This window comes from Phascolarctos cinereus, unplaced genomic scaffold, assembly GCF_003287225.1.
Source record: "Phascolarctos cinereus isolate Bilbo 61053 unplaced genomic scaffold, phaCin_HiC Scaffold_7;HRSCAF=346, whole genome shotgun sequence".
NCBI lineage: Eukaryota > Metazoa > Chordata > Mammalia > Diprotodontia > Phascolarctidae > Phascolarctos > Phascolarctos cinereus.
The window spans coordinates 2748809-2767791 of record NW_027556180.1 but is presented as its reverse complement, the minus strand read 5'-3'; the positions used below and the strand labels follow the sequence as shown (position 1 = coordinate 2767791).

Below are 18983 nucleotides of genomic sequence, written 5' to 3'. Positions count from 1 at the left end.
ATGTGTGGGGATGTGTGTGGTATGTGGGTGTGTTTAAGAAAGAACTGCTCTCTGAGCACCTTAACTTTGAGGCTGTGGCCTGACTCCCTCACAGGGGGTATGCAATCAACCAACCTGAAGGTGGGAAGAAGGGAAAGCGGATGAGCATTTATAGAGTGCCTACCACGTTCCAGGCACCCTTCTAGGGGCTTTACAAATGTAATCTCCTTGAACAGAGTGGAAAGACCGGCTATGCCATGGACCCTCCTTTGGGGACTGTGATCTACGTGCACCTTCATGCATACCCTTGGACTCCAACACTGCCCTACATTCCGCCTCCATTTCTCCCTCTTGTGCAAGCTCCCACCTTACCCCCTTCTGAACACGGCTCAGCCCCTCAAGGTGGTTATAACTGAACTGCTCCCCAGGAACCCCCACCACCAGCTGAGCACGGGTCACTAGGAAACCTCCATCACTCCCACCCCCCAGCATTGTCCCTGCTCCCCAAGGGCCAGATCACCCCGGCATCTTTGGCAGGAGCACAGGAGTTAGTGTCAAATGACAGCCCAACCCCCAACCCCTTTTTGTTTTGAGTGGGACAAACTGAATCTCACTGAAGGAGCAGGCATGGATGGGTTGTGACAGATGGCAGAGGTCATTATATCATTTTCCCCAAAAAACATTCCCCTATACCCCTCCTACCTTCCCTCTTACTGTAGAGGGCACCACCATCCTCACAGCCCGACAGGCTCACACCCTAAGAGTCATCCTGGACTCCTCACTCTCTCACTCTCCAGATCCAATGCGGTGCCAAGGCTTGTTGATTTAACCTTTGAACATCCTAGCTTTCAGCTCTGCAGCATTTCTCATCTATTTCACCTCTGCAGCATCTCTCATAGATTTCACTTCTGCAGCATTTCTTGTCCATTTCACCTCTGCACCATCTCTTGTCTACTGCACCTTTGCAGCATCTCCTGTCTATTTCACCTCTGCAGATCTCTTGTAGATTTCACTTCTGCAGCATCTCTTGTTAATTTTATCTCTGCATCATTTCTCATAGATTTCACCTCTGCAGCATCTCTCACCTATTTCACTTCTTCAGCATCTCTCATTCATTTCACCTCTGCAGCATCTCTTGTTAATTTCATCTCTGCATCATTTCTCATAGATTTCACCTCTGCAGCATCTCTCATCTATTTCATCTCTGCAACACCTCTCATCTATTTCACCTTGCAGCATGTCTCCAATACACTCCCCCTCTCTCCTTAGACACTACTTCCATCCTAGTGCAGACCCTCATCTCCTCACACTTGGATTATTGCAATAGCTGTTGGGGGTCTGCCTACTTCTCCCCACTCTAGTCCATCAAAGTGGTTTTTAAAGTGCAGGTCTAATCATGTCACCCCCTCTAGTCAATAAATTCCAATGGCTCCCCATCACCCCCAGGCTCAAACATTATGTCACCTTTATCTCATCCTTTTTTTAATTTCTATTTTTATTATAAGTTTTAAAAGGTACATAATTATTAATAGAGCTTTTATACACCTTATAAATAGGTAAACATATAGAGGGCACCATAGTGCACAGAGCACTGAGCCTACAGTCAGGAAGATTCACCTTCCTGAGTTCAAATCTGTCCTCAGACTCTTACTAGCTCTATGACCTTGGGCAAGTCACTTAACCCCATTTGCCTCAGTTTCCTCATCTGTAAAATTAGCTAATGGAGGAAATGGCAAACTACTCCAGCACATTTGTCAAGAAAACCCCAAATGGGGTCATGAAGAGTCAGAGACTACTGAAAAATAACTAAACAACAAAATATACATATTAAGGGGTGCATACTCCAAAAGTTTTCATGGACGTGATATGTAAGTCAACAAATTGGAAGCCCATTAGCACAGACAGACAACCTGGTTAGTGAAAGTGGTTCAGGTGCCAAATCCTAATTTACAGGTAAGAGGAACTCCCCACTGCCCCCCACAGTAGGGCTAGGCCAGTGCTAATGACTGGGAAGTGAAGGTGCATGTTTGCCCTTCTCTCCTCCATACTGGTTGGCACAGTCGCCAGCTAAAGAGATATACAACTTGATTCCCAAACCAGCCCCATCCTGGCTGGTCTTGGGCTCATCAGGCAGAGACCTTTCCATGGACCCAATTGGCAATAATTCTAAAGGGATCCCCATCCTTCCCAGAAGATCCTGGCTCTAGTCTAGGTCCCCTGGACCAGGCCAGGCTTCTGAAGGCCCACAGATCTCTCCTAAAACCAAGTGCCTCATCTCCCAGTGTCATCAGGACATCAGACAACAAAAATACCCTCCTCCCTCCCTCAGCCCCCCTCCCCAGCGGCAGAGCGGCAATCATCATTTCCACCAGCCAGTGATGAGATAGAGGGCAAAAAAATCAGACTCAGCAGAAAAGGGCTGCAACGACATTAAGTCCAACCTCACCAGGTTATGGCCGAGCCCAGTGAACCCCAGAGATGGGCCATGATATATCCCAGATCATACAATCTGCCATGGGCAGAGCCTGAATTCCAAACCAGGCCTCCTTGGGCCCAGGCCAGAGCCCAGCCATTGCCCCTCAAGGCATGACCTTGACCAGAGACTCCATCTTACAGGAGATGGCCCCTCTGGTCATCTCCTGATCTCCCGCTCATTCCACTGGAGCACCCAGGGGACTCGAGGAAAGGACAAGAACAAAGAAGGGGCCTGCGGCTGCCACTCCTGGCCCCCCGCTCTCTTACCCTTGGGCATGATCTGGTGCATGGCAATGGACAAGAAGAAGATGGAGTCTCCATAGTAGGTCCCAGAGCCTGCGCTGAAGTGCTTCTGCATGGCCTCCACCACAGGGAACAGCTTCTCGGTCAGGACACCGACATCATGGAAGATAACCTGCAGGAGGAAGAGAAGTGAGATCCTGGGGGAGGAGGCGGAGGCTCCGCCCCATGTTCCAGGCCCTCCTTTGATTCCCTTCTACACCTCCCCATGAAGCTCCTACAGCAGGCCTTTGGCCCCCAGCCCTCCACCAGATGGTTCTGCCTAGGGCTACTCGGGCTGGCAGGACTGAACACAAGTTCCCAGCTCCTTCCCAAGTCCAAGCCCCAAGCCCAAGGCCTAGATCCCAGTAAGGACTTAATAAATGCTCATTAAATAAGTTGGGTTCCCCTCATCACCCCAAGGGGTTACCAGGCAGTGAGTGACACTGACCCCACCCGCCATCTGACTGGGAACTCTGCCCAACGAGATTACCACCAGATCTACAAAGAGATCAAAGAAAGGGAAAAATGTACAAAATTTGTACAAAAGTATGGTTCTGTGTGCTGGCCAAGAACTGGAAACTGAGGGGATGCCCATCAGCTGGGGAGTGGCTGAGCAAGTCATGGTATATGACTATGATGGAATACTATGGTGCTATAAGAAATGATGAGCAGGCTGACTTCAGAAAGACCTAGAAAGACTTGTACCGACTGATGCTGAGTGAAGTGAGCAGAACAGTGTTCAGGTAATGAGCTTGGGAAGACTCAGGAACTCCAATCAACACAATGACTGAAGGCCAAATGAGGAAACATCCTGCCCCCTCCTGCTAGTGACAGCCAGAGGGAAGACTGAGACACAGTCTCTGCTTGCTCACTCTCTCTCTCTCTCTCTCTCTCTCTCTCTCTCTCTCTCTTCTCCCCCCCTCCCCCCCCAATTCTATTTCCCAGGGTTCAGCTGTTGTCAGGCCTCCAGTGCCTGAGATAAGCACCTGGCACTGGCCCTCTTTCCTGGTCCAGACGAGGTCCCATCAGCCATGGCCGCATGTGAGAGCCACCGGCCATTGCCAGGGTTGGAATGACAAGCCCTCCTGGAAGGCAGCAGGTGTCCTACGAGCCCTGGGAGGAATCTCCCTGGGGTCTGCTAGGGGCCAGCCCTGGTCAGGTCCCCATGGCCATCTTGGAGCAGAGAAAGGAGAGAATAATGGAGTAAGAAGAAAAACAGAGCCTGGGAAATGAGGCGGGAGGAGGGGGCAAAGGGGCTGCTAAGCCCCAGGGTCAAGGCAGGCTCTCCAGAGTCGGAGCTGCCAGGCCCTCTCAGTTCAGGGGTACCCGGCTTGAGCAGAGCATCAATTAACATTTATCATCGATCAACATTTATTAAGCACCTACTGCATGCCAGGCACTGTGCATCCACCAAGTTTACTGTGGCATGAGAGAGACACAGAATGATACTGAGCAAGCCTTGCGTCGGGAGTCAGAGGACCTGGGTTCCAATCCTGCTCTGGCACTTGCCACCGGAGTGACATTGGGCTCAGTCTCCTCACATACAAGGGGATTGGATTGGAGAGCCTCCGAGGTCCCTGCGGCTAGCACGCACTGACCCTCCTTAATTTGGAGCCTAAAGAGTCAGAATTTAGGATAATTCAATCAGGGAAGGGTCTCGAAGCTTTGCAGCAAACCGGCTGAGTATAGTTTCAGGGCCCCTTTTCCCCACTCAAGAGCAGAAACATGTGCATGTCCATAGAATCACAGCACTCTTGGTACACACCCGCGTGCTTGGGAGCCTCTTCCCAGCCTCCCTGGGATGGGTGGGCAGCAGGCAGGCCCCTCTCTCACAGTCCACATGGAGAAAATGAGCCGCAATCACAGTGCCATCTTGGGCTTCCAAACTCAGGCGAGCAGCCATGGGCTAGCAAACAGGGAGCAGGGCAGTTGAGGGATGTCCAGGGGGCAAGGCCAGGGACACCTCTGCTACTTCCATGTTGGCTAAAGGCAGCTGGCCCATACAGGCTACAAAGAGGAATCCACACTGCTGGAGACTGGCTCCTCAGCCTTCCCATTGTGGCTCCCAACAGGAGGATCTGGGGGGGCCCCAGCAAGGGAGACTGAGGAACACAGCTGATTGCCCAGGCTCCTTGTTGGGGGATAATGCCAAGAGGGCATGAGCAGCTCAGGGCTTGAGATGTCACCCCAAACTACGGGTGCTCCCCAAGGCTCTGCCCATCCTGGGCCCTCTCCCTTCTCAGTGGCCTCAGGGGCTCCCAAGGGCCACGTCCAGCCCATCTCTCCCTTGTGTGTTGGTCCCGTATCATCAATTACCCATTCAAGATTTCAAACTGGATGGTGCCCCAAACTCAACCCATCTAAAACTGAGCTCATCCTCTTCTCTCCAAACAAGGGACTCTTCCAGATGTCCTGAATTCTATCAAAGGCACCACCATCCTCCCATCTTCCAGCTTGCCATCTCCCCCATCCCTCATACCAGTCAGCTGCTGAATCTTGACCCTCTCCTCCATCTGGACCCTTCTCCACTGGCACGGCCGCCATCTTGTTAGCTGAGACATCATCCCCTCTCACTTAGATTGGCCTCGCCCCACTCCAGTCCAGCCTATGGAATGGTGCTAGTTTTCCTTAAGCACAGATCTGACCATGTGGCCGGGTATTTCCCCATTGCCCCTAGGTTCACATGCCAAGTCTTCTACGGCTTTTCAAGCCCTTCCCAACCTTGCCTAAACTGCCTTTCCAGCCTCATTGGACTTTGCTGCCTTCCCTATAATTCAGCCAAACTGGCTTTCTCCGTGGTCCTCACTCATCTCCATGTCTTTGCACTGGCTGTCCCTCATGCCTGGAATGCCCTTCCTCTTACATTAAGGTACGGTTCAGGTACCGGGATCTCCCTCCACCTGCCCAATGCTAACACTAGCCGGTACTGAATGACTTTATGGGTGTTGTTTATGCCGCATTCATTTATACGTGTCCTTGTATTTGTGGTCTTCTCCTTGGAACGGAAGCTTTCTGAGGACAGGAGTTGTTTCATCCTTTGTCCCTGCACCGGCAGCACCCCAGAGAGGTCCTGGCACCAGCAGGTGCTTTGGAAACGCAGATAAGCAAAGTTGGAAACTGAGTCGCATTCCCTTCCTGGGTCTGCCCATAAGAGAACCAAAGGGCCCCGGGCCAGACCGGCTAGTATCCAGGATGCCCTCAGCAGGACAATGTCTATGCGGCCTTCTCCTGGCAGATTAACTCCAATCAGCACCTGAAAAACCCCGACCATGGGCAAGGCGCCTGCTGGGTGCTGGGGATTCTGGGACAAAGCAGAACCAAACAGCCACGCCCCACCCTTCCAGCTGCCGTCCTACAGAGGGATGCACCAGTGGGCCTTCAGTAATCACCCACCAAGGGCCAGGTCCACAGGGAGACAAAGCCAAGAAATGAAACATTAAGCCCTGTCCTGCACTGGGGGCAAACAGCATGTACACAGATAACCAACATAAAATATGTGCCACAAACAAACCTCATGGGGGGAGGGATGATCAGAAGCAGAGGCGGGCATGGGGGAGGGAGGGGAAGAAAAGCCTTAGGTGGGAAGGAACTCTGGAGCTGAGTCTGAAGGAAGATGGGAGGAGAGGAGGAAGAGCCTTCCAGGCACAGGACACAGCCTGGGCAAAAGCACACAGATCAGAGCTGGCTTGTCAGGTAAGAGGAACTGCAGGCGGGCAGGACTGAACTACTGAATATGTGATGTGTGCCCTCTGACCCAGCAATAGCACTTCTAGAGCTGTATCCCAAAGAGATCATACAAATGGGAAAAGGACCCATGCATACAAAAATATTCATAGCAGCTCTTTCTGTGGTGGCAAAGAACTGGAAATTATGGGGATGCCCATCCACTGGGGAATGGCTGAACAAGTTGTGGTATATGAATGTAATGGAATACTACTGTGCTATAAGAAATGATGAGCAGGCAGACCTCACAAAAACCTGGAAAAACCTATATGAACTGATGCTGAGTGAAGCAAGCAGAATCAGGAGAACTTGTACACAGTAACAGCCACGTTGTGCAATGACTGACTTTGATAGACTTAGCCCTTCTTAGCAATACAAGGGTCTAAGACATCTCCAAAGGCCTCATGATGGAAAATGCTATCCACATCCAGAGAAAGAACGATGGAGTTTGAATGCAGGTCGAAGCAGACTATTTGCTATTTTTTTCTTCTGTTTGGTTTTGTTTTCTTTCTAGTGGTTCCTCCTATTGGTTCTAATTCTTCCTTACAATGTGACTAATGTAAAAAAAAATAATATGAAAATATGTTTAATAGGAATGTATATGTAGAGCCTACATCAGATGGCACACCATCTTGGAGAGGGAGGGGAGGAGGGAGAGGGAGAAAAATTTAACACTCAAAAGCGTATGGAAGCGATTGTTGATAAATCAAAACAAATTAATTTTTTAAAAAAAGAATATGTAAGTGGGAAACAGCCTGGAACAAGCGTGGAAAGAAAGGCTGGAGCCAGGTGACCAAGGGCCAGAAACATCAAGTGGAGGATCTGAACTCAGGGCTACAAGTAGGGAGCCACGGGAGCTTCTCGAGGAGCAGAAGCAAATGGTCAAGTCTGGGCTGTGAGCAGGGCAGGGCCTGAGGCAGAGAGAGACCCATCAGGCGCTTCTGTGACCATGGCAAGTCACTAAGTCCGAGGGCTCTCTCGCAGAAAATGGAAACAATCGGAATTATTGCTACAGATCATTAGAACAGGCCATCTGAACAAAAAGGAAGGAGCTTCTCTCCCCATCTCTACTGTTGTGTGTGTTCTCCGGGGGACCCAGAATGTCATTACCAAGCGGACGTTGGTCCTGAGGAATGTTCCCACAGCCCGCAATGTGTGTGCATAAACCCCCAGTGAATGCAGGGTCTGAATCATTGGACAAAGGTCACTGGTATCACGCAGGAAACATCTTGTGATTGGTGGAATCAGTCACACGCCTTGGGCGTGTGTGTGTGTGTGTGTGTGTGTGTAAGCCATTCAGCAGAGAAGAGTCCAGGCTCGGAAGCTCTGTGTGGAGGACCCCATCCACCATGTGATCACAGCTCCTGATCCACTGGGAGAGAATGTACCTAGCTAGAAACGACACACACCATGAAGAACAGACAAAATATAGCAACAATTGCCCAAGGTAGAAAATAGTGCTGAGTGTGACATCGCCCCTGCTTAAAGCAAAGAAGAATGCTAGCAATGAGCCCAGGAAAGGCGCAGCGCTGGGGAGCCCGGCCCACGGCCCCCCAGCAGACACAGCACCCGGGGCGGCTGCATGAGGCTCTGCAGAGAAGGCTTTCCTGTCCTACACATGGGCCTCACTACAGTGTACTCTTAACTTGGAGCCCCCTTTCCCCATGGATGCCAAATATCTTTGTGCATTTATGGGAAGGAGGAGATTTTGCATCAGCTCTTCTTACTAGACCATCAAAGTGAATGCCTTTACTAAAAGCTAACCAAGTCTGCTGGCTGACTGTAAGTGGGAAACACAGCAGTGGGGTCTCCTAAGCTACAGTCTTAGGAGTGGTCCATCCCAAGGCTGTCCTAGAGCTATATTCTGTGGATACAGCCCGAGTGTGAGTTGGAGAATATCATGGAAGGGGAGCTACATGAATATAAGCTATTACTGTCACTACTGTCGTGATTCTTTCCCAGCTGTGAGGGTATCACGAGATCACAGGTTTGGTGTTAGCAGGAGCCTAAGAAGTCATCTTATCTAAGCTTCTCATTTTACAAAGGGGGAAACAGCCCCCAAAGTAGGATCAGAGATCGGGGGGGGGGACACCTTAGAGGTCCTTTCCTCATCCAAGGGCACACAGTGGCACAGTAAATGTGAGTGGCAACATTCAAACCCCACAGCTAAGGCAGATTTCAAACTCAGGATTGCTCCAGATTTCCACTCCAGCCCCCTGAATACCTGGTAGTGACTTCAGACATGTCACTTCTCTCTAAGCCTATCGCCCCACCTGCAAAATGGGTATGTAATAGTTGAGCAATCTGTCTCACAGGATTGCCGGGAGGGAGCCAAAGTCCAAAGAAAGCTTTGCAATGGTGACCGTCCCTTACTTCTCCTCAGGTACAGACAGAAACAAGACCCTGGACCCTCCACAGAGGGACAAAGATGTGTGGCAAATCTGACCACCCCCGAGGAGGGCACCAAGGGAGAGCAAAGCAAAGTGAAAGCGTGCGGCCCACGTGGAACCAGGCCCAGGGTTCTGGCCATACCGTCCAAGGGCACCCAGAAGCCACAGGAGAGACAGGAGCAGACCTGGGTTTTAGGAAAGCCCCTTTGGAGGCTGAACAGAGGATGGACTGGGGTGGGGAGAGACCTGGGGCAGGTAGACTCCCAGTGGCCTGTGCAATGGTTCAGCACCAAGTGTGTGTGTGAGTATGAGGGACCCTGATCACTCTGGACCAGAGCCTCACCAGGACCTACCAGTGCAGCCTGGGGCCCGCCACACCCCACCGGCCTCATGTAGCTATGGACGGTTGTCAGAGCCGGGAGAGGAGGGACCCCACCTCAGCCTGGCTCCATCCCAGTAAGCACCTTGAGGGCAGAGGCTGGGCGTGTATCTGGGCACACAGCATGGGGTCAGGCGCTTAACCAGTGTTCAACAGTGAGGACAGGGGCCTGCCCACATGACTCTCCTGGCCTGGCCAGGCAGAGATGCCTCTTCCCTATGAGGACAGCCTCAGAGGCAAGCAAGCCTGGTTGTCACAGATGCCTGTGCAGAGAGAGCATCAGGTCGGCACGGGATGGAAGGAGTTGGAGCTGCTCCCTTCTCAGCCCCTTCCAGCCCCAAAGTCTCATGAGCCATCTTAGAGGCCCAGGGAGGTCAGGGAACCTGTCCAAGGTCACCCAGATAACCGTGGGCAGAGCCTGGCCCACACGAGAGGGGAAGGGGAGGGAAGGGGGAAAGGGGACCTCTCTAGTCTGCCCTAGCTAGGCTGTCCTGTGGAAGAGGCTCTGGGTTAGGGGTGCGGTAAGAGCTGTAAAGACAGTTAGACTTGACATCAAGCCCCCCTCCCGTCACTGGGCCACCCCACAGTTTGGCTCTGTGGGCCTCTCTGAGTCCATCTGTGCGGGCTGGGCTGGGCTGCCTGCCTCAGGAGGTGGGGCTGGGCCAGGGTCCTGCACCCACAACCCCCACTCTCTAAGCTCCAGAGGGCGGGACGGTTCCACTTTGTCCTGTGGCCCCGCCTCCGCCCTACACCTGCTCATTCCCCCCCCTCAAGCATTTGTCCTCCATGGGATGCTCACCTGGGCCTGGCTCCCTCCGATTCCCTCTCCGTGTCCCCTTCCTGGAGTCCAGGGCTGGGGCATATGTAACATTTACGTGGTAGCTTTGTATCCTTAGCCCCCACTAGACTGTAAGCTCCCCAAGGGCAGTTCTCTAAAATGGGTCTCTTCTCCCCCAGTGCCTAGGAGTCCGCAATGAAGGGGTGAACGCACCCAGGCCTCACGGGGGCCCAGCATGTTGTCTCCAGGGACGCCCTGGCAGGGGTGGAAACCTGGGGGGCTGTTGGGCGATGAGCTCTCTTTTTGGGGGTAAATGGCTATAAAGGTCACTGTGTGACCCTGGGCAAGTCCCTCCGCCCTCCCCGCCTCAGTCGCCTCCTCTGCAGCCAAAGATGGGCTCAAAGACCCATCCAGATCTAGTCCTGCCCCCCTCCCCATAAGCTCTGTCCCTGAAGAGTCTGCCCACTAGTGCAGATAGTAGCCCAAGACAGACAGCTGGTAGACCGGAAGGCTGGAGAGCCCCGCCCCCCAGGAGCCACTAATGTTCTCCCATCTCTTTCAAAGTATCAGTAAGGAGAGCCCTAAAAACAGGGCGGAAGCCCTGGGTTCAGGAAGGAGGTTCCTACCATCCCGTCCATCCCTCCCTCTGGGAGCTGTAAAAACAACAGAAACCCAGCCCGCCCCTCCCAGCTGGCTGCAAACCTCCCTGGGACCCAAATAGTAGCAGCAGCAGCTGAGGGGACCGTGGGGCACCAGTGCCCTCTGCCGCCCACAGCTAGGAAGAGCATCCTCCCATCTGAAAGCTCAAGCCCGCGCACGCGGTCCACGCCCCCTCCATCTGCAGAGTCCCCAGCTGGTTGGTGGGGAGCTGCCTTCCCCAGCCGCGGCCCCTCGGGGCCCACCCATTACCAGGAAAAAGCTGCTCGGCCCCCTAAAGCCCCCGGGCAGGGGGCCACAGCCAACAGGGAAGCTTACAGACCGTCATTTTACAGCTGAGGAAACTGAGGCACCGAGAAGGTGAAGTGGCAGAGGATCAGAAATCAGGGGCTCAGTGGGCCTTCAGGGGACACTTACTTCACATCCCCTTTTTTATTTTTCATCTGTTATTCAGCCACCACGTCACTGATCTCCCTAAAGCACAGACGCCCAGTCTGGCTCAAGCGCCCTTTCCCCAAAGGAGCAGAGGTCCAGGATTGCAGGTGGCAGATTCCAAGATGGCAGAAAAGAAACATGGACAAGGAGAACCTTCCTACCCCCCAACACCCTCACGTTTCTAGAGCTGGGCCTTCCACCGCCCCTGATAGCAGCTCACCCATCCAGGCTCCAGCCTTGGGCCCTGGCCAGAAAGGTCCTTCTGACACCACATGTGCTTACCTGGGCCTGCCCAACTTCTATTACCGGCCTCAGTTTCCTCCTCTGACAGATGTGGATGGAGATTGGGCCAGGGGCTTCTGAGGTCTCCTCCAGCTCTAAACATCTGATCTAGCCCCCTCCTCTCTCCTGCAGCCTCAGTGCCCCCAGCCCAGGGACACTGCTCACCCCTGGCCTGGCGCTCTGAGGATGGCAGGCCTGAACACCTGGGAGTCCCTTTTAGCTTTGAGGTTTGGTCAAGGCTCTCTCCTCCCTCATGAAAGGTGGTGGCCCCCTCCCTGGCAGCCTTTGAGCAAAGACTGGACAGGGGCTCCTGGGGCTGTGGCAAGGAAGAGAGGCTCTGGTTGGGCGCAGTGCCCCTGAGGTTCCCTGAGGTTCCCTCCTGCCCCAGCTCAGATAGGCTGTGATCCCGAGGGAAGAACACGGTTAGCTGGGGGAACCCCCAAACAGAGAATAAAGCCCCGGGCAGAATTTTCCCAGGACACAAGCCAGCTTTGGAAGTTCACTTTCCTCAAGGGCTGCCCCGATTCCCAGAGAGCTGCGGGAGATGAAGGAGGTGGCACCCTGCAGTCCAGAGAACCTGCTGGAGAAAGAGGGCCCCCCCAGGATCAGGCTGGGGGCCTGGGGGCCTCGGGGCCAAACTCCCAGACACAACCAAGCAGCGTCCCAGATGGCTGGAGGGACGAATAGCGAGTGCCATGTTCACAGAGGCCACTGACCTGTCACACAATCCATGGCCACAGACGCAGCAAAGCCACTGACCCAGCAAAGCTACTAACCCATGACATGGACACAGCAAACCCACGCTAACCCTGTTCCAGAGCACCTTCCTCTGTCTACTCAGACTGTTTTCTATGAGCCACTGTGAAAGGCAGCCTGGAACTAGGGTGACATGGGTCCGAGCCTGCTTCTGACCCATCGTGGCTGTGACCCCCCTCTCCCCCAAGTCACTGGGTGTCTCGGTGCCTCGAGTTACTCTGAGGATGGCAGCTGCCAATCTGCATCGCCGGAGGTAGTTTCCACACTGGGAGCGACTCCCATCAAGCACCAGCCATAAAACCAACCATTCCCAAATCCCTTCCCCATTGAGAAGCAGCAGGAGGGGGAGGGTCAGCAGCAAGAGCAGCAGCAGACGGGCAGAGAGCCCTTGGGACCCAGGTCTCTGTCCTCTGGGCAGGGACTGGTTGCCACAAAGCCCAGCTCTTTGCCCCGGGGATGGAGCCTGGCAGCTGTATTCTTCCTGTTTAGGGATCCTCCAGCCCCAGTCAGCACAAACCACGGGCAGGAGAAGCCACAAAGTGGGACAGATGCACAAAGAGTCTGGAGTAAGCTGGGAGACCAGAGAGTGCTGGGTCTAGTCAGGAAACCTGGGTTCGAATCCCGGTGCTGTCCCTTATTGCCTGGGTGACCTAGTCTATTCCCTTCCCTCCCCAGAAAAATGATGTCTAAGATGATCCCTTGTAGGGTGTGTTCCGACTGACCCGGACTCCCCTGCCGCCTTTAGCCTAAGGGAATGCAAGTAGTCGCCTGAGGACCTCTGGTATCATGTAAAAGACATGAGGTGAAGGAGGCGATCCTGGGTAAGTGATTGGTCAGCACTACTCTTGATACGCGCTCCTCACGAGGCCAAGATCTTCGGGGCGGCGTACAGTGGCTTGCCTGGGCAGAGGTAAGAAAGGGTGACCAATGGGAGCTTATTTGGAGCTCACGAGGAGAAAATAGATAAGTAAAGAGCAACGGAGGGAGAGGGAGGAGTAGAGGTAGAAGAGAGGAAGAATAAAGAGGAGCTACTGAAAGTTGTTTTGTCCTGTGTGTTCTGTGGGGGGTGTTCTCCAGCTTAAAGAAGCTGGTGCCGGAGATGTCCGAAGCCTGTTGAGGTAAGTATAGGAGGTGAGTATTAAAATATTGCCCAAGTTCTTTGACCTATTAAGAGATACAGGAACCTTACAATCCCTAAGCTCAAAATCGATGATTCTAACATCCAGACAGACAGAAATGGAGCCAGGGAGCCCGCCAGCACCTGGCACTGTCCCTCCACACACAGGTGATAGATGCTGTTCTCCCCACGCCAACCTTCACATCTCTGCTCAGGCAGCACCCAGTCCATGCAGTTCTCCTCGGCTGCTAGCACCCCTCCTCTCAAAATCACGTCGGATAGATTTTGTCTATGCTAGATTTGAGATGGGGAGGCATTGGTCCCCCCCATGATGAATTAAAATAATCACAGGAAGCAAAAGTCTCTTCACCTGTGGAGGGTGGGAGTGGCTCAGGGTTCTAGCTATGCAGATGTCAGGCAGGGACTTTAAATAACCCACGGGACCCCCACTGCCTCAATCTAATTCATCTTCCTAAGGTCCAAGACAGCCAGTCAGCCAGGAAACAAAACAGGTCATCACCCACCACCCAAGTCCACAGTTCTATCGTCATCTCTTCAATGACCTCACTTTGCTCAGAGAAAGAGGCCCCAGGTCACAGGGTCAGCAAGGTCGCCTACCTTGCACACAAGGCTAGGTCTAGCCCTGGAAGCTGAGGGTAGAGTGGTCAACCCTTCCAAAGCTCGCTAAGGGCCACTCCCTCCACTGTCTCAAAGCTAAGATGTTCTGGTGCAGCTGCGGTGGCAGTGGCCAACCTTCTGGGCTATGTGGCAAGAGTCACAGACTGACAGATGTTCACCTTCGTGTGGTGTGACCTTCTTCTGCTTCAAATCTGAGTCAGGTGGAGAAGAGAAAGCATCCTAGCTAAACACTGAGTGGGGAGGCAGAGGGGGAGGAGAGAGAGCAGAGCCAGGCTTTCCCAAAGGGGACCTCAAGAACTCTGGGGGGCCAGAGGACTTTGGAATTTCCATCTCCTAGGACCATCCTCAGGGCTCACAGCAGGGTGCGTTTTGGGAGCCAGAGACAGCCGGACAAAGACTCAAGGCTTTCTTTACCAAGAGGCCAGTAGAAGCCACTACACCATGCACTTAGGGAAAAGGCTATACCCTCTGCTATGTGGGATCTCTAAGCTTAGGTTGACTTTGTCTTGGATTCTGGATGTCCTGGTGGGAGAGAGTGTCACAGACTTTTGGGGGATGTTTGGGGGAAATACAGCTACACTACTGTGGTAAATGCTCTTTCCTAACAGCCAATTAAATCAGGCTCATGGATTTCAGCTGATAATGCCGGTGGGAAGCTCGTGGGGCTGATGAGCTAGAGAGAATAGAAAGATGGCCCCCAACCCCTCAGGAGTACCCCTAGAGCCCTGAGCACAGTCACCACCCTCTGGGAGAGCAGCTTCAGATCACTGGGTCCAGAATGAGGTTCATGACAGTCCCACTGCTCTATGCCCCGATCACGCCTGGAGCAGCACTGTCAATTCTGGGGCCATGCTTTACAAAGGACATAGCTTCCAAAGTACCTTGAGATCATGTCTGAAGGAACAGCAGCTATTTAAACTGGAAAAGAAGCGACTCCTCAGGGTCACGAGAGCTGCCCTGCAGCAGACAGAGAGCTGAGCAAGAACTGAGTTCAAATCTGGCTGTGTGACCCTGAGCAAGACATTTAAACTTCTGCTCATCTGTGAGACAGGGATATTCACAGCACCTACCTGGCAGGGCTGTGGTACGGACCTAACAATGTAATATTCCAAAGTGCTCAGCACTGTGCCGGCACATAGGAGGTGCTAGAGAAGTGTTAGCTGGGATTATGGTTGTCATCCTGGTGTTACTGAGGATGGGAAGGACCACCCTGCTAAGGTGGGACCAGACTTGGGGTCTGCTTGGGTCTCGAAGGCAGAACAAAAAGGAGCCCAGGAGCAAATTCATTCTTAAAATTCATTCTTAATAGCAATAGCTGGCATTCATGGAAGGCTTTAAGGTCGGACAGATATGGTAACATGTGATAACGTGCAGAGTCAGGAAAGCCTTCCTAACAATCAGACCTGCCCAGCTAAGGTCACCTGACCACCCGTTGGGGTCTTATATTGAGGATTCTGGGCCCCTGACAAATTGTAAGCAGTGGCCCCAGAAGTCTCTTCTATCTGGGATTAGCATCTTGAGAGCACGGACAGGTGGGTGGGCTGGTTTGTTGGGGCAGGGGTACCTTTCTTTGTATCCCACTGACTTAGCACAGTGCCTGACACATAGTAGGTGCTTAATAAATGCTTATTGAATGAATGAATGACTTACTAACAGTACCCTCCTTTTAGCTCTGCTTTGTTATCCCCCCAGCTGCCTACCAACCCTAACATGCGGCTGGAGCCCAGGTACCAACCACAAAAACAGTCAGTCCCACAACACGTATTTGTGAAACCCTCACTATGTTCCAGGCACTGGGCAAACGCAGGATAGGTAAAAAGCCTTGCTCACAGCTCGCCCTGGATGGGAAGTGGTTTCTCCCCAGAGGACAAAGACGGACACATCCCCCAAATGGGGACATGCAACCCGTTCTTCTTCTCAGACTTTCCTCGGAGATGTCTGCCCACTTAAGTAGCTGGCTTGTCTCCAGCTGTTCCATAGACTGGAAGCTCCTCGAGGGCAGGACTGTGTTTCTTACCTACCTTTGCATCACTGGCCACTAGCACAGGGCTTAATAAAACACTTGCTACCCGGCCTAACTTCTGCCATGAGGGAATGGGGTGGCCACAAAGGGCCCAGAGGGTGCAAGGAATCCCACCCTTCTTAGACCATCTATGGCATTCCCCTTGGCTCTGACCCTCCAGAGATCCCTGCCCGAAGGCCAATGTAGGGACAGGTTCCAGAAAGAATGGAACCACACAAATCTCAACTCAGTTGCCTATAAATGAAACGAGGGGGAAGAAGGGCTTTGCACCCCAAGGGAAGGCTGGCTCCTCTTCCCCATGGAGGGGTAAACAGCACACCAAGGCACAGAGGCTTCTGAGCAGCAGAATGACAAGGCCAGAACCACATTGTAGAAAACCCTTGGATAGCTCAGTGGAGGGTGGGTGGGTGAGGCTGGGGGCCAGGAGCCCAAATAAAACGCTACTTCGATAATCCCGGAGGGAAGAGTGTCAACCTTGGTATCTGGAAGGATGGTAAGGCCTCGAGGGAAAGAGGGATGGGTCTTTGGTTCAGGCCATGCAGGAGGAGGGAGCCGGGAGCTGCGGCTGGCCCTACAGCAACCCCTGTGGGGTAAGCGGGGTAGGGACCTCTTGTTCAAGCACTAGGGTGACTCCGCGGTCACAGAAGTCCCATCCCCACAAGGCCCTCTGCGTGGTCAGAAGGCGGCTTGCTGAGCCTTCTCACTCACCACACGTACAGCTCTTCAAGAAGAAGGAACTGACGTTTCACAACTAAACTGTCCTTTCGAAGAAGTATCTGCCAGCACTGGGCAGAGTGAGAAGAACGTTCCAAACCCCGGTCCTGAAGCCCCGACCCTACAGTGTTTGGGACTCAGGATGGGGCTCCTGGCTTGGGGGCCAGAGTTGGTAGCATTTCTCAGAGTCGGTCCCCCTACTGCAGCAGACTGCCCGGTGTGTGTGACCCTCAGGCCAAGGCCAACTGGACCCTCAACCCTGACCCACACGCTGCCACTCGCAGCCCGCAGGTTCCGGGAGCGCCGAGGCTAAAAGCGGCGTGGATCCGCAGGTGTCCCAGGGCTGCCGCGGCCGCTGAGCTCCCAATCCCGCGCTCGGCCCGTGCGAAGCCCAGCCCGACAGCTCACCTTGTACTTGAAGGTCACCCCGGGCAGCAGCTCTCGGAGCAGGTTCTTGGCGATCTCCTTGCTGGCCTCCTCGCTGACAAAGTGCACGTTGAGTACCTCCTGCTCGTCCAGCTTGGCGAGGCTCAGCAGCGAGCACAGGGCTGTGCGCCCCTTGGCCTGCAGCGCAGGGCTGCGATCGGCCTTGGTGAACATCATCAGCACGTGGTAGTCCAGCTCGGCTGCCCCGGCGGACAGGCCGTCGGCCGGCTTGGCCTTCGCCTCGGGCGCCAGGGGGGCATCTGAGGCAGGGGCCGGGGCGGGCCCGGACGTGCCTCCTGCCCGGCTCTCCTTGAGCCTCCGCGTGGCGCTGGAGAAGGTCTCGCGGCAGGAGCCCATGTAATAGAAGGCGCACACGGCCAGCAGCCCGGCAAGCAGCAGCACGCACTGGTGGGAGCGCAGCGAGCCCAGGCGGGCCCGGCCCAGGGCGCACGGGACTCCACGGCGCACCTTTCCCGCCGCGCCCCCTTGGCCGCCGCCGGGCCCGCCGCTGGCCATGCCGGCCCCTCGGCCTGATCTGCTTGGCCTGGGCCTGGTCAGGGCTGGGCTCGCAGCCGCAGGAGCGCAAGAACCGGCCTCCGTGCGTGGGCCCGCCTGCAGGCACCGAGCAGCCACCGGGCAGGCGGGGCAGGGGGAAGCGGGCTGAGGGGTGGGGGGAAGGTGAAGGAGCGGCCGCCCACAGCGGTCCCAGATCTTGGGGCCCTCTGTGCCCGCAGCCTGACGGCAGAGTTGGACGCCCAGGGCTCGCCCTGCCCACCCGGGGCGGGGCCAGGCGAGTGAGCTCATCCTGGCCGGGGGAGGGACAGGGGCGGTGCTAGGAAGGGGTGGGAGGAAAGGGGCCCGAGATCTCAGATCTCTAGGGCTGGGAGCGAGCCTTTTTCTCTGCCCCTACCAGGGGCTGAGCTGATCCTGGCCTGGAAGGGGCTAGGATGGGATGGGAGGGAGGGGGACCCCGCTCACAGATGGATGTTTAGGGCTGGGAGAACGCCCCGCCCCTCCCCTCCCCCACCGGAGGCTGAGCTCATCCTGGCCGGGGGAGGGGCGGGGGTGGGACTAGGAAGGGGTGGGAGGAAGGGAGACCGCAGATCCAGATCTGGGAGAGTGCCCCTTCCCTTTTCCGCATTAGGCTGAGCTCATCCTGGCCGGGGAGTGGGGGTGGGGGTGGCACAGCTAGGATATTTAGATAGAACGAAGGGGGACCCTGGAACTCAGACTCCTAGGACTAGGAGAGCACCCCCTCCTCTCCCCTTCCCCCACCAGGGGCTGAGTTTATCCTGGCTGAAGAGGGGAGCTAGGATAGGGTGGGAAGAAGGGGGACCCCGGATCTCAGATCTCTAGGGCTGAAAGCGAACCTCCTTCACTCCCCCCACCTGGGACTGAGCTCATGGGGTGGGGGGAGGGGGACCTGGATCTCAGCGCTGGGAGAACCCCTTTTTCCTCCCAGGGGCTGAGCTCATCCTGGCCAGGGGCGGTCAAGGGAAGGGGCTGGGAAGGGGTGGGGGGAAGACTTAGGATCAAAGACCTAGAAATAGAAAAGCCCCCCTCCCTCTCTAGAGCTGAGCTCATCCCTCACTCTCTCAACCCCCAGATCCAATATGGTGCCAAGGCCCCTTGTTTCTGCCTTTACAACACTGACTATTGTGCTAGCAGGTTTTTTTAAATTAATTTTCTCATTTATCAAACATTTCTTTCTTCTTCCCATCTGTCCCACCTTGTGAGGAATATACATTCCAGCCAAACCCAGTCCTACATGGGCCTTGTCCAACACTATGTCCGCCACCTCTCTGGCAGCAGGTGGGTAGACAGCTTCCCCTCACCATCATCTCTCTGCATTCGTCAGAGTATATTTTATAATGTCATTGTTATCACCCCCTCTGTGAGCTGGTTCCCCCTAGTACCTGGCACACAGT

The 18983-nt window shown here is 54.4% G+C and overlaps 1 protein-coding gene across 1 annotated transcript in view; it reads right to left on the bottom strand.

Annotated features, from left to right (window-relative positions):
- The window catches only part of XXYLT1 (xyloside xylosyltransferase 1), a 69382-nt gene extending 51508 nt beyond the window's left edge, over positions 1 to 17874 (bottom strand). The window contains exons 1-2 of the mRNA XM_020964685.2: positions 17038 to 17874; positions 2722 to 2869 (exon numbers count right to left, since the gene is read on the bottom strand). Coding sequence (XP_020820344.2) covers positions 2722 to 2869; positions 17038 to 17859 — 970 coding nt within the window. The 5' untranslated portion in view covers positions 17860 to 17874. The remainder of the gene's footprint in view (positions 1 to 2721; positions 2870 to 17037) is intronic.
- Positions 17875 to 18983: the final 1109 nt, after the last annotated feature.